The sequence below is a fragment of the Lolium rigidum genome, chromosome 6 (assembly GCF_022539505.1).
Source record: "Lolium rigidum isolate FL_2022 chromosome 6, APGP_CSIRO_Lrig_0.1, whole genome shotgun sequence".
Classification (NCBI taxonomy): domain Eukaryota; kingdom Viridiplantae; phylum Streptophyta; class Magnoliopsida; order Poales; family Poaceae; genus Lolium; species Lolium rigidum.
Window position 1 is genome coordinate 126,265,903 of NC_061513.1, and position 14,881 is coordinate 126,280,783.

The 14,881-nt window shown below is 46.6% G+C and overlaps 2 protein-coding genes across 2 annotated transcripts; both read right to left on the reverse strand.

The window, feature by feature from the left end:
- Positions 1-1,096: 1,096 nt before the first annotated feature.
- Positions 1,097-6,385, reverse strand: LOC124659912 (ARF guanine-nucleotide exchange factor GNOM-like). Its single transcript, XM_047197724.1, has 2 exons — positions 5,738-6,385; positions 1,097-5,030 (listed from the first exon to the last, which is right to left on the reverse strand). Exons 1-2 carry the CDS (start codon positions 6,383-6,385, stop codon positions 1,464-1,466), a joined length of 4,215 nt encoding a protein of 1,404 aa, XP_047053680.1. The 3' UTR covers positions 1,097-1,463.
- Positions 6,386-12,824: 6,439 nt separating this feature from the next.
- On the reverse strand, positions 12,825-13,711 carry LOC124663251 (expansin-A9-like). Its single transcript, XM_047200974.1, has 2 exons — positions 13,579-13,711; positions 12,825-13,453 (listed from the first exon to the last, which is right to left on the reverse strand). Exons 1-2 carry the CDS (start codon positions 13,709-13,711, stop codon positions 12,825-12,827), a joined length of 762 nt encoding a protein of 253 aa, XP_047056930.1.
- Between the last annotated feature and the right edge of the window lie 1,170 nt (positions 13,712-14,881).

Here is a 14,881-nt window from a genome sequence, read left to right on the forward strand (position 1 = left end):
GTAAATAGATAGAGATGTCTTCTAACAGAAGTTAGTCTTTGAGAACTAAGCAAAGAACCATATTGTTTCCAGAAGTACAAAGCACAGCAAGGACCTTACAGACACAAAAAAAAAACATGATTTTTTACACAGTTAACAAAGATGAAGCAAGACATGATTCTTTCGAACAACTTGTAATTCCGCAAGTAGTGTCTTCTCAGTTCCTGGAGCACCCGTTAAATGTATTCCCTACTTCTCGAAGAAAAAACACATTATTGAATATCAAGGTCTATAGCTATTGAGTCAGCCATTTAATACAAATATGCCTTGAGCCTGCAAACATGTATCTAGCTCCATAAGCAAGGTACATAGCAGATTGAAAATGTATCTTGCAGATTGATATAGAACAAATTACCTTTGTAGGGTTTCCCAGATAACAATGACGACAAGGCGAATGAACTTTGTATCTAGCTCCATAAGCAAGGTAACTTTCCACCAAGGCGGGTGAACTTTGTAGGATTTCCCAGATACTCGACAACCTCCTCAAGTTCTTATTTGCATCATCACAGCCTTTGACATCTTTAAAGGTCTTGACATTCTGCAAATAAAACAGCACAAAGAGACCATTTGGAATATACATATGTTAACTCTTTTTTTCTGCACTGAGTACTTGAACCATTGCATACAAACAGTGCAAATAAGGCATACACCACAAAAGGTAACACGAAATGCACTCAGTAATTGCATTTCTGCATAACCGACGGTAGATCAAGATATCATAGTTAGATAATTTGTGTAAAAAAACAAAACAAACAAATATTGGAAAATATCGTAAGATCATTAGACCACCCAAATTTCTAGAGAACCATTTGAATCAAAGAGGCCCTAAACTATGTCCAATCCAATTCACTCACCTAAATTCCTAGGAAAGCAGCTTAATCATAGAAGCCATAAACTATGTTGAATCCAAATCACTCCCAACCTAGGAAAGCCATATTAATCAGAGGCGTTAAACTATGCTCAATCCACTTCACTCACAAGGCAGTGGACGCATGCACCAAGGATTGTACAGTGTATTAATATTGTGTGTCATTACAGCTTTTAATGAATACAGAGAAACAAATGATTCACATGCATTCCAAGGAGCTCTGCTGCCTCATCACCTATTCATATATGTGACAAATGTAACAACAATGCTGTGTGGGGAAAATCCATCCTGTATGTAACTGCTGCGATATACCCTATCATACAATGTTCCCCAGGTGTTGCAACAACAAAGGGAACCAACCACAGAATGCAACAAAACTCAGTCAATAAACCCAAAAAAGGCAATTATTATAGACTACAAAATTAAAATCACCAGCTTTAGCTCTCCCTTCCTAATGTCCACCGAGAGCACCGCCGATCATTCTGTGTATAGCTCCACGAAAAACGCTGGAAAGTCAGCCTTCATAGATCCCATTTTTCTATTCAGATAACTTGGATCAGGCGGCAGCGAGTGGTACCATGGCCGGTCGCTCAGCAGTTTGACCCTCATGTGCCGGACTACTCAGTTTGCCTTTCCCCGCCGCGGCGTCAATTTCATTGTCAGGGAAGACTTCTAACTGCAGCGATGGCACGATCTTGTTAACTTGAATCCAAGTTGCTTCCCACAGAGTGCTCTCTCCGCTAGCAATTGTGTTTGACAGGATACCATTTGCTTTCATCACCAGCAGTATGTTCTTGAGTAGCTCGGGGATCGCCTCATTTAGCTTCTCAGTCCTCCGACCCCTCAGCTTGACTTTCATGAATTTCTCTACCATGTCGAGGACTTCCAACCACAGCTTAACAAAACTGCTCTGTGCAGACAGGTCTTTAAGTGACTGCAAGAATACCTTGCATAACAGTTTTACGGCGTGCAAGAGGGAGACCTCCATGTTCCTGAAGTCCTTCGGTGAGTAGGTCTGGGCAATCTCCAATAACTCATCAAGCAACTGGAAGATGATGTCAAAGGACATCAGCCACGTGGAAGACGAAATTGATATTCCATCAGCTACTAAGCATCTCTGCAAACATAACAGCGCGTGGTTCCTCACTTCCTCCCTCTGATCGGTGCACATCTTCCTTAATGCCTGCACTAGCCGCAACCACATCTCGGCAATTCCTTCCAGTATCCTGTCTGCATCGCCACCAGCTTCCTTGACCTCGCGCGACCAGCGTGTAAGGCAATTTACTGAGTCGGCCATAAGATTCAGAGCATGGACAGATCTTTCTGCAGACCCGAGCCGAGATTCTGCAAACTGCCTTGACGCCTCCACTGAAACGATAAAGTTGGCAGGTGAGAGGTGTGCCCCCTCAGACATGATGAAAACCAGAGCTTCGAAGCCGGCATCAGAAGCATCTGGATGGCGAGCGGTGACGCATAGCAAGGAAATTATAGTCCGCCAACCCGTCTGGGATTTGATATGGGTTGCATTGGCCTTCACAAGCCTTGTGACCTCCAATGTGATGTTCTCACAGTAAGCATCAGCTACACGCGCATCAAGTTTCAAAATTAGCTGCAGCGACTTCAGTAAATCATCTACCAGATTCTCTTTATAAGGAAGCAACCTCTGGCAGATGTGCAGGAGACCAAAAACAGCCTTCTCCACCAGATTGCAGGGCATCACTGTGGACTGGACAATATGAGTTATGTGCTCATAAACACCCTGCCACAAAAGCACAATCCTGTCTCTGTTGTTTAATGTGACAGTGATTAGTAGCTCTAAGCAGAACACTGCTGTGCCTTCATCATCAAGCGAGCTGCTAATCCTCTGAGGTCGGCCTGCTGCCTGAATGAGGGCTCTTGCTAGATTTGAGAGCGAGTCGGCTTGTAAGAATTTGCTCTCAGTGAAGATGGTACCTATTTGACATTTTCTCACAGTCTCCAAAGCATTCCTCTGAGCTGCCAGTTCCTCCTCAGTTGGCTGGGACCTTGGTTCTTCAGCATCCATGTAAAGTAGCTGGCTAAACCTCCCCATCAGCCCATATGTTTTTTTAGGAGCGTTGATCGGTAAAACATGAGGTGCAACTGTAGACGAACCAAACTTGCTGGGCATGGAATCTGAAGAGGATTCCTGATCATCACCTGTATCACCAGTGAGGCGACTGGGAAGAAGGCCTATCTTGTGCAATCTTAAAATGCAATCTACTATATTCCTCCATCCACTTCGTATATGATCACCATAAGTAGTTGCAATAGTGAAAACAGCCTCTGTTGCCATTCTAGCCTTGGTATCTACTCCAAAAGCTATTACAGGATCGTCAGTATAAGAATTGTTCAGCAAAGTGGTGAACTTACATAGCGCCACGACAAGATCATTCAATACATCATCGAGGTGATAGAATGCAGCCAGCTTTGCTACTGACAGGAAACCATCAATGCATCCTGTAAGAACCTCATCATGCTCAACATTATCAAAAACCACAGAGATGGCAGCAACTGATGGTCCAGCCATGATAGGGAACATGTCATTATCAAGAAAAGGGTAGGAGTCACAAGCAATGTATGATGATGTCCTCTTTGACTTCCACATAAGATCAACCCAGCGGCTATAAGACATCTCAGAGCATCCAGCTCCTTGCTCGGGAATGGTTTTGATTTCATTCCGACATATAGAATAAAACAGCTCTGACAAGAACTCCCGCGGAAGATCAGTCCCGCCATTGATACGGCGATTGTTCCTGATAAAGTCTTCTTCAGTCATCTTCTTCTTAACCCTTACATTGTGCTGATCTGTGTTGAGCATGATTACTGAATATGACAGCACCAGGGCGGCATCCCTGTTAACAAACATGTGTGGTGACTGTTCATAATACCTCTCAGAGAAGGCCTCCAGAATCCGCTGTATCTTTTGTGACTCGCCAGGCAGCCGGAAAGTTTCCAAGAAGAGCCTTAGGGCAGCATCCAAGTTCATCTCCTCGAAGTCAAAGGTTTTAGCGAATTCGTGAAGTACCAGAATAGAGAACTCATCATGATTCCCCAGGTACTCCCCAAGAAGGTTCTTGTCCAGTCCAGGTGTGTACCGAAAGAACAGAGCAACACTGCATGGATCAAGTTTATCAGGCAATAGGTGCAAACCTTGCAGGTACTCAAAGCCCTTCTTTTTGTCCCTATTGAAATGTTCAACACCAACCATTAGCTTTATCTTGATGCTTTTTTGCTGGTGAACAAATCTAACCCATTGATCAGGATCATTGCTGCTCTCGCACTTCAACTGCCAAAAAGGAAAATATTCACTTATTTCTGGCACTGTTTGCTCATGATGCTGATGTGCATGATCAGTCCTCTCTGCTATCGCCTGAATGACAGCAACCAAACCATCCAATGCAAGCACATTCAAGGCAGACAATGGACTGTTTACAGGGAATGCACTTTTAGACAGAAGATTAGCTAGGTCTTCAAAAACATTAGAACACTGTAGATCACAGTCCATGTTAGCATACATCTCCGCCATAAACTCTTTCTGCCGACAGAAATCTACTAGAGCCTCCAGTGCAACTTCCTGCTGCTGATAACTAGCCCCATATCTACCTTGGGCTAATCTTAGGATCACACAAGAGAAGAAAGCCTCAACTTGCAGCTTAAGTTCCTGGCGTAGATGGTAGAAGAGAGTAAAAACGGTACTGCACACTGTCGACAGAATCAAGGGGCTCATTGACAACCCAAACAGCATCAGATTGCGGAACAGTTCATCCTGTACAAATGCCAGCAACTTTGAATGCCTGTGGATGGACGAAGCCGACAGTTCAATAGCAGAGTTTATCAACCCCAGAGCAAAGAGTGGCACATCCTCGTCAAAATCAATAGGGTTCATCCTCTGGCTCACATCCATGTCTTCCGCAATGTTCAAGAGGGAACACAAGAACTGCAATATCTCCACCATGCAAGGAACCCCAAGCGGCTCCATCATGGCCTTATCTTGCAAGACACCAAGTTCAGCTCCCACCTCGTCCCCGGAGCTATCCAAACAAACATAATCACTCTTCCCATTGCTCAGCTCCCCAGCATCGAAATCTTGGTTCTTGCTAATCTGCAGAACAAATGCTACCACGACATTAATACGTCATCAAACTTGGCATTACACCGAAATGCTTTTTTTAGACTAACATGGTACATAGTGTATAAGTTATCTTTTTTTAAAGCGCACAGTTGCGGTTTGGCATACTACCTGGCACACCCAAAATTATCAGTAATAAGCATACAGCGCATAAATAAACATGCTTGTGGCTCTTGAAAAGTTGAAATAAAGTGAGGTGTGTGTGTGTGTGTCTGTTAATGTGTGGCAGCTACACATTACTATGTAGCCGTAGCCTTCACAGGTTTGTCATCTAATCATGTGATCATGGAATAAAAATGTGCTAGAAGCCTAGAAAACATGATTATGTGATGCAGGAAAGTCTACTTTCTACCTAACTTCTGTTAGCTTCAAGACTTAAACATCATCCTTGGGTTATGGTAATTGACAACAAAAACTTTGAGTTCGATGTTCATCGGATCGTATCCCTTTGTGTTGGTTTGTTAAGATTGCAACCAACCAGCTTAGTTTAATCATTCTCGATGCAAGGAAATGACAGACATAGTACATGGTACCAGTAGATTATGGTTTACACTCTTTTGATGTAGCGTACAGAAGAAACTGGTGGTGTGAAGTAATCATAAGTTTGCTAAAATTGACTATGTTACACTAAATAGGTAGCAAGAAACAGCAGAGTGGAAGGTTGAGAGGCAAAACCCCACCTGGTCACTGGCGATCGCGGTGACACCAAGGTCCGCAAGGCGGGCGAAGATGCAGCGGATGACCTCCTGCATGGTCTGCCTGGAGACGCGCTGCAGGAGCTCCCCCTTGGTGCCGGCCTGCTGCACGACGCGGAAGCAGGTGCTGACGATGGCGCATACGTGGCGGTTGGCGATGGCCGGGGCGGCGCGGCCGCGCACGCAGGCGAGCAGCACCTGGAGGACCCTGGCGAGGACGGCCTCCTCGGAGGCCGGGTCGGTGACCTCGAAGCGGCAGCCCGTGACGGCCTCGACGACGGCGCCCATGGCGTCGGCGACGCCCGGGCCGGGCGCCACGAGGTCGAGGGAGAGGATCTTGTGCAGGGAGGAGAGCGCGGCGCCCGTGATGGGCGCGCCGGTCTCGTCGGAGCGGACGACGTCGAGGAAGGGGCGGAGGTAGAGGAGCGGGTCGGCGGCGGCGGGCCAGCGGGTGCCCCAGGAGGCGGCGCGGCGGCGGAGGGACTTGAGCCCGGCGATGAGCGGGTGGTCGAGGTACTCGTCGCCGGCGCCGCCGTCGCCGTCGTCCCCGCCGTAGCGGACCCCTGCCCAGCGCACGTTGCGGCGCATGACGGCCAGCACCGTGGCCACCTCCGACGCCACCACGCACGCCATCGCCACCCCCGACGACGGCGACGCTGCACTGAGGCCGCCCATGGAGGCGGGGCGTGGGCGCGGCGAGGCTAGGAGGGCATTCGCGAGTGGAATTGGGATCTGATCTTGCGCGAGAATGAGCGAGATGTGGTTTTGGTTTGGTCTTCGGTTCGGTGTACCCCTACAGCCAAAGCAATGCACTATGGGTTTGGTCGATGTGAAACTCAACTGCTGCTGACACTGCTGTACTTTCACCGAAACTTGTGGCAAACTACTCCGTACTTTCACCAAAATTTGTGGTGACCAAATTTGGCCGAAATTGTTAACCGCGGGTGCGTCCTTGGGCTTGCATCAGGTTGGACAATCACAAAGAAACTACAGTAATCTCGAAAAAAATTGACCCGACTTTGCACTTCTTCTATAACTGAATTTTAATCATGTTTTTAACACGGGTGTGGCAAATTGTGCCGAAACATGGTGATCTGGACCAGGATCGTGGTAGTGGCCACCTCCTAGGTTCGTGCATGGCTCTGCTGCACGCTGCTAGAATGGAGCAACCGCGATGAGCAAATCAACCAGAAATCCCAGTTCAGCTGTCAGTTCTGTATAACTTCAGACCTTCAGACAGCTGTTCAAGATGGCTGTGGAAGAGCTTATATGATTTGGCATAATTAGGGCAGAAGTTGCTAAGTAAAGTCTAGTACTGAAGGTTAATAATAGATCAAAACAAAGTAGAAAGCCTATTTGAACCCAAAAAAATCTGACACTACTGACGTGAAGTTAAACCAGGCAGACATAACATACTTCAACTCTTCAAACATTTTTTTTTTTGTTTGAATTTTAACTCTTCAACCCTAACTTCGCAGAAATGCTTGCAACCAAGAGGCCAGCATTACTACTAACATAAAGGAAAACCACCGTAAAAGAAAAACACATAGGAGAACTGCTCCAACCATAAAAGATATACTCCGAAACGATAATGACATGTGCAAGTACGACATGAACAAAAGGATGTGTATTTCTTGGCATCATGTCTTGTGATCTCCTTTTTCTATTATTAACAATGTATCAAAATGACTAGCTGAAGATTGATCTGCCGTCCGTTCGCAATGAAGAAACGAAATAAAACTCGTATTTTTTTCGAAAATGGGCACTTTATTACTTTAAGCAATAGATTCGGCCTCTGCATAGCTAGGATGCACATAGCCGTACAAATATCTGTTACAAAACACCAAACCATCCGACGATAAAAATCTAAAGTTCTCGATAAGAAAAAAAAACTAGCTAGGTGGATCCAGGCGAAGATCACGCTGCCACACATGTTGGAAAAAAATATCCCTCGCCGTATCCTCCAACCGTGAAGACACCTCGATAAAGAGGTCTCGATGCTCCATCCGCTGAAGAGGCACCCATGAGCAAAGCGTAGTTGTGCACCGGTATATGACCTACATAAGAGAGGAAGAAATATTATTGAAAATCTTGTCATTTCTACATAGCCAGAGCGACCAAATAATGGCAATCGCTTCCATCCTAATAAGACGCTTAAACCTAACAGCCACACCATTGAGCCAATTGCCAAATATATTGGTAACACTACGTGGTGGGTATAAGGTAGACCCTATTTGGATAGCTGATCATATAGACCTAGCAAACTTACACTGCAAGAACAAGTGTTTAATACTCTCGTCTTGGTGACAGAAAACACACTTTTTACTTCCATACCAGTTGCGTTTGGCAAGATTATCTTTAGTGAGGATGACCCCATGACGAGGATACCATGCAAACACTTTTATTTTTAGCGGTATCTTCATCTTCCAAATTTTAGAATTATTATCGACTGGAAACTCGTATAGCAACACTAAACTGTACTCCCATGAATCAAGTCCCCCAGTGATGTGCTATTGAACATTTAAGAAACACTAGTTAAATGCCCGTGCGTTGCCACGGGAAAACAAAATATGTTGAAAGGTGAATTTATTTTGTTGGACGTATGGAAATATGGTGACTTATAGTTTTCGAAACACATTTTATCTTCTTACTAATCCTTTGAGGACCAACAACTATACTTTTTTTTCCCTTTTTAACATGTTATGTTTCTTCTTCTATAGCACACAATCTAGCAATTTCCACCATATTGGTCATTTTTCCGTAGGACAATTATTGGTATTTTCATTACCTAAGTGTGTAAGAAAAACTTTGTTGATCCTAATTCATTGTATAAATCGATTACAAAAGTGCAACATGACACTGAATGTGAAGCATACTACTTTTTTTATACATTGACAACAATTCTTTTATAAGAATAAGTTACAAAGTAACGTATACAAAAATACGTATAAAATTTCTTGCAATGCATACTAGGTAGTAAAAACCTATCCTCATTTTTCACCGATTACATTGTTACCTCTTTCCGTTAATCGTGTTTGATTTAGTTCCTCCAAAAACAAGTATCGTGTAATCGAGTCCCAGCGCAGCTCAAAACTGTTACCGGCCAGTCCCCACCAAAAACGAAACACGTTACCAGAGCTAGCCGGGTTGAGCGTCCGCTTCTGATCTCGACCCAGCCGGCCAGCCGCTACCGATATCGGTCCTCCTCGGTGTCCTCTGTTTCGGTACCTAAAGTAGCATAGACTAAAGAGCATAAGAGCATCTGCGCCTGAAGGGCAAGAGAAGCACGAGGATCCCTCATATGGCAAATACCAAATATTCTTGATCTTTTAAAGACTGTAAAGAAATATAGATTTATAATATTCTTTTCTGTTCCTCTTAGATTGTAAAGTTAAGATGTACATAAGGTAGGATAATTTCCTCTTGTTTCCAGCACCGAAAAAATAATCGATCACAACTACAATTCACAGCCATGTTTCTGCAAAATACCAAATGAAGAAGCAGCAACTATACTACGAACTATGACAACGCAATAACCAACTTAGCTATGAGTAGGCATACTAAAACATATGTACCGTGCTCTTCTTAAAATCATGTATTCAATAAGAAGCACCAAAGAACACGGCAATCATCACAATGGGATGCAAAATCTGTTCAATAGCTATGAGTACTAAAAGATGTGTACAGTGCTCTCTTTAAAATCATGTATTCAGTAAGCAGCACCAAAAACACGACAAGCATCACAATGGTATGCAAAATCTGTTCAATAGCTATGTGTAGGCATACTAAAAGATGTGTACGGTGCTCTCCTTAAGAAGAAGAAAAGACTTAATACCTAGGTAGAGAGGCGAGAGGAGGATTTGAACCTTTGTTTGTGGTTAGTGGAGTTTTCTTTGATCTGAAGACATATTCTACCAACCTACCCGGATGTTGTTTGTTAAAACCTCCAGCTCCATACATTAGAAAAGCAAGAGGAACTTTTTTAAGTTGTATTATTCAAGAAGAAAGCAGAATAAAGATATCCTTAATAAAAAAAACAAAAAGAAATTTGCATCAGACTTAATACATTGTTCAACAAAATCCAATGTCCATAAGAAAAAATTTATACTGCCTTATTCACAATCCACCTTTGGTTTCACTTCATTTAAATGTTCGTGACATGCTCACAATAAACAAAAGTAACCACATCAAGTTTCTCCTATTCCGAGACCAATTCATAAGAACAGAATGTCAGAATAACAAGAGCAGGCTTTGGAAGCCCTGAATAGTGATATTCTATCACACATTGGAACTTAACACCTCTTTATGCTAAAAAAAAGTATGATTATATACTGAGTATACTTACCAATGAGATTTACCTGTTGTCTCAATAACCGCATGATCAACCTTGACCCTCTTTTCATTCACCAACTTCAGAAGCATCCTTGCAAGATCCCCTGCGACAACTTCAGAGTCATCATATGGTGAGTCGTCTTTTCTTTACTGCAATTTATGATAGCATAGGATGTCAGTGAAATAGACTGGAAATTCACGAGACCTAAAGTTGCACGGTTTTGCATCAGGGAGTAGAAATTCAGCGGGAATCATCATGGGGTCTAGCTTCATTGCCTTTAGATTGAAGGCCGCATGAACTGTCTACGGCAGTGTCGGGGGTTCTAGATACGGCGGTGCTTCCTTCTGTCGTCGCGGCCACGACGGGCATCGTCGGCAGCGGATTCCTAGAGGATCTCGCGTGCTGCCGTTCCCCTACTCGCGTCAGGCCTTCCAGCCGACGTGCCATCGGAGGGGCTCGCCGTGCACGTGCTCGTACGCTGCTGCGGGAATATGATCAACTTATCGTGTTGGTGCCACTGCCCTTTTGATTCACCAACTTCAGAAGTAGCAGCACAAACACGTCGAGCGACGGCCATGTGGGGCGGCACGGATGCCGGAAAGCTTGGAACATAGGTTGACCGAGGAGCCGACGGAGTGAGGCGACGGGGGAGGCGGCCAGATTAGGCTGTGGCGGCGGCGATGGGTGCCGCACGCCCGCGCCGCAGGCTGTTGACATCCTCCCCGTAGATCACGAGATCGTCGGGAGGGTCGGCGGCGGCAACAGTCAAGACTCAAGAGCGGTCGAGTGGGTCGTGGAATCCACGAAGGGGAGCAGGATTTCTAGGGGGGGCGAGGGTTTCAGGTATTGGGTTTCCGTTCCTGTCACACGAGATAGTTGGGCTTGGCCCAGTTGGCCGCGTGCGGGACGACGGAATCGATCGACGAAACGAAACGATTTGCGGACGAAGGACCAGACGCGACGACGAAAGGGTAAGACGTATTGGCAGAATAAGGAACACGTTCCTTCTTTTTAGGTAGTGTAGAAATGAGTTATCTTTCTCTCCTGACGTAAGCACCGGTGTGTCCGCGACGCGCTTAAGAACGGGGCATGGGAGAAGGATCCGTCGCTGCGGCCTTGTTAGATTCTTTCGTCACGCTCCACGCCTTGATGGCTCTTGCGCAGCTCTCTCGAGATGTGGGTGATAAGTTTACTTGGAAGTTCTCTAGCAATGGCATCTATTCGGCGTATCGCCATCAGTTTGCGGGTGCGGTAGATTTCCCTTTCGTCCCCCCTCATCTGGAAATCAGGGGCCACCCTGCGATGCCATTTTTTCATTTGGCTTTTTGTCTAGAACCGTTTGATGACGGCCAACAGGTTACTTACTCGGGAGTGGCCCAATGGCTACATTTGCCCCCTTTGCATGCGAAACTTGGAAACTAGCTTGCATCTCTTCATCGACTGCCTGGCAGCCTGCACTCGCGTTGGATATGGAAACGGGTGGTGGCTTATCTCAGGATAACACAACACATCCAGCAGTAACACATGGTTGCTTAGCGGTTAGCGGTACACCATGAATTCATCCTAGTAACTTGCTGAGAATAAAGCAATGGTCCTACTAACTATTCATGCTCTCTCTTTGTTCCCAGATGCCTATAGATTTAGCTATATTATCATGCTCTTAATATAGCTACTGCCATGCATTCATACTCTGATTGTTTATTTTAAATATTCTCATCAAGCATCCTCATGATTATAGTCTGATTGTTTATTCTAAATATTCTCAGAAGAGATAGCACAACAGGTGAATGGCCAAGGAGTATCATCTTGTTTCGCGTGTGTAGGTGCTTATAAAAGATAATGTCACTATGTCAGCATGTTCCCCTTTCACATGTCCAAAAACACAGCTCAAGTTTAGTGAAAGTATTTGGTTCTGATCAGGCTGACACTATGTTGAAAAAACAGTCTGACCCGACGACATTCGACCGGAAAAAGCATGTCTTGTATGGCTCTGATGCTGCAAAGCATAATTAGAGAAATAGTAGAAACAAGGGATTAGTCCCATGCATACTGAAGTTTATAATAAAGTGAAAGTGAAAGTGTCCAATAGATTTTTCTAGAATATAGAGCTCCATTTTTAGGTTTGGCTCATGTGCGCCCAATTGCGGGAGACAGCTTTGAATTTTAGATTTGTGCATCTAATATCAACGACGGAAATCTGACTTTCAGCCACAGGCGTTGATCTTAAATCACATAATAACCATCAACTAGCTGGCAACAAAACTAAGTAACTGTCATGTCATAACTATTTGTTTTTTGATACTCTGAACGACTTGAGTAGATGATCTCGTATTTGCAAGGACCCTCTAGCTAGTTGTTCAAAAACTGCAGATCTATGTAAAAGAGCAAACATACATTAGCGATCGGTGTCAAAGAATGTTTTAAGCATTTTTAAGGGATATAACAATGGTAAGCTATTACAAATTAGAGTGTTATTAATGTGCATAAGCAGAAGCATCTGCATCCATGGCACTGCGATTATATATATCTAAAAAAGTAATAGGAGATACTGGTGAGTCCAGACATCACTTGGACCATAGCCCCATGAATTGCAGTTCACCTACAAGTTGAAATAGGTACATAGGTGACTTTCCATAACTTATCTCGGCCTTAATTTCTTGCGTGGCTAACCTATCAGTTTGAATGGATCAGGTCAGCCAATTCGCCCTGGCAATCTGAGATTAATGGCCATGCTCGATGCTAGTAGAAGTTGTTATAGGACTCATAGGTGTCGCCGTACTTCCAGTATGCCGGCACCACGTTGTCCGCTTCGATGGACTTCCCATCGTCCGTCTGCACCTTGAAGGACAGACTCTGGCCGGTGAGGTAGGCGCCGTTCTGCCAGTTAGCACCCCAGTTGCGGCTCATGGTTGTCCAGTCGGTGGTGGAATCCTTCACCGACACCGCCGACACGGCGCCGCTTCCGCCAACGTTGGTGACGAGAACGTTATCGAAGTAGTCGTGTCCGGTGATGGTGAAGCGGATGCCCCCGGTCCTCCTGCACGTCGTCCTGGCGTAGTTGACGGGGACGATGCCGGCCCTGTACTGCGCGATGGACTCCCACGCGGGCTCCGACATGTCGAAGTGCTGCCGCGGCGAGTTGCACCAGCCGCCGGCGTCGCTGGGCTTGCTGTTGTCCGGCGGGCAGAAGTTGGTGGCCGTGACGGTGATGGACGTCCCGGGCTTGCAGTCTTTCGTGCGTGAGGCATCGCAGGTGATCGCGTAGCACGCGCCGCAGGACTTGCCGTCGCCCCACAGCGTCGTGCTCAACGCTGTGGAGTTTGTCCCGTACCCGTCGTTGTACAGGTTGTCGTACCCGCACGCCCCATCTACATATATATGCAAGAGAAGAAACAAATGTTAAGAATTCATGCATTCGGCAGTGCTCGAAAGAAAACCGTTATTTGGTAGAAAAAAACTGGCAAAGATCTGTGCATAATGAGGTTACACATACTCATTGTGCCGGACGCGTCGCCCCCGCCATAGAAGGTCGCAGTGGCGGGCGTCCAGTACTGCTGAGCCACTGAACCCCCGAGCTGTGACACGCACAAGCCCAGAAACAATGCCAGGATCGCGACCTTCTCCATGTCACCGAAACTAACTCTGCTGCAGTGGGTGCTTATCTGATCTAACTTCAACTCTGCTGCATACTGAAAGCCTTGCGTGTGTTCTCTGGTACTTATAAGCAACAGCCGGCGAGCTGATTGGAATTCTGTTTATGTGCATCACATCAACGGGGATCGTTGACGAGGATCATGCATGTACACACTGGGCATGTGCCTTCTTTGTTCCTTGGACTAATCATGGGCATAAGTGGCAGATCACACACATGCATTATGCACCTAGTAGCTGGTGGCAAATAATACCATAAATTAGAGGATGGTGAATCTCTGGGATATGGCATGATTTAATCCTGTCCGTTCAGACTATGTTCTTCCTTGGAAACGAGTTTTAGCTCTTGCGATCGGTCTGTGATCATGAGAGCGGCAATGCATTCTCCATATAATAGAATTTGATCCGTCCGTGACGGCTGTTATTTCTGTCCTCGCAGATTCTGGACCTACATCTCTGAAAAGGGACAAGATAGGCGATTTTGGGTTCGGTATGGCTTCGGTGCCGCCGTCGACGGCGTGCGGCGCCGGAGCGGGGACGGCGGTGGCCTCCGCAGGGGCGGGGTCTGGCTGCGGCAGGTTCTGGGCGTTAGCCGGTCTCTCGGACGACGACGAGGAGCAGGGTGGTGCGGCCGCCAGCGGCGCGGAGGGCGAGTCGGGGTCTGATCTAGAGCAGGGGCTCTCGCCACGGCGCAGTCTGGCGGCGGCGACCTTGGGCGACTTCATCGCGAGGGCGGCGGAGCTCGGGGGCTCCCTCCGTCACCGGCGGCGTGCTGCCTTTGCTCCCGGCGGGAGAGGGTCGCGGTTCCTCTGCTCCGCTCCTCCGCGTTTCCGCAGGTTGGGGGATGGCCGTCGGAGTGGTGCTCTGAGCGGGGCAGGCGAGGTCCGGTGCGCTGGGTCGGCGCCTGCGGTGGTACGGTCGTGCGCTGCGCCGACGACCTCGTCGGTGTCCCCCCCGGCAGATCCGGAGACGAGCGAGACGGGGGATTTCGAACGGAGGAGCGGGCTGCGGGGGGACAGGTGGGACCCGCTGTCCCAGGGTGACGTGTCCTCCACTCCCAATGGGCTAGAGGGTGGTGGACTTCTTTCGGCGGGCCTGGTGACTGATTGGGCCAGCCCACCTGACGGGACAGGTGTTGGTCTCCT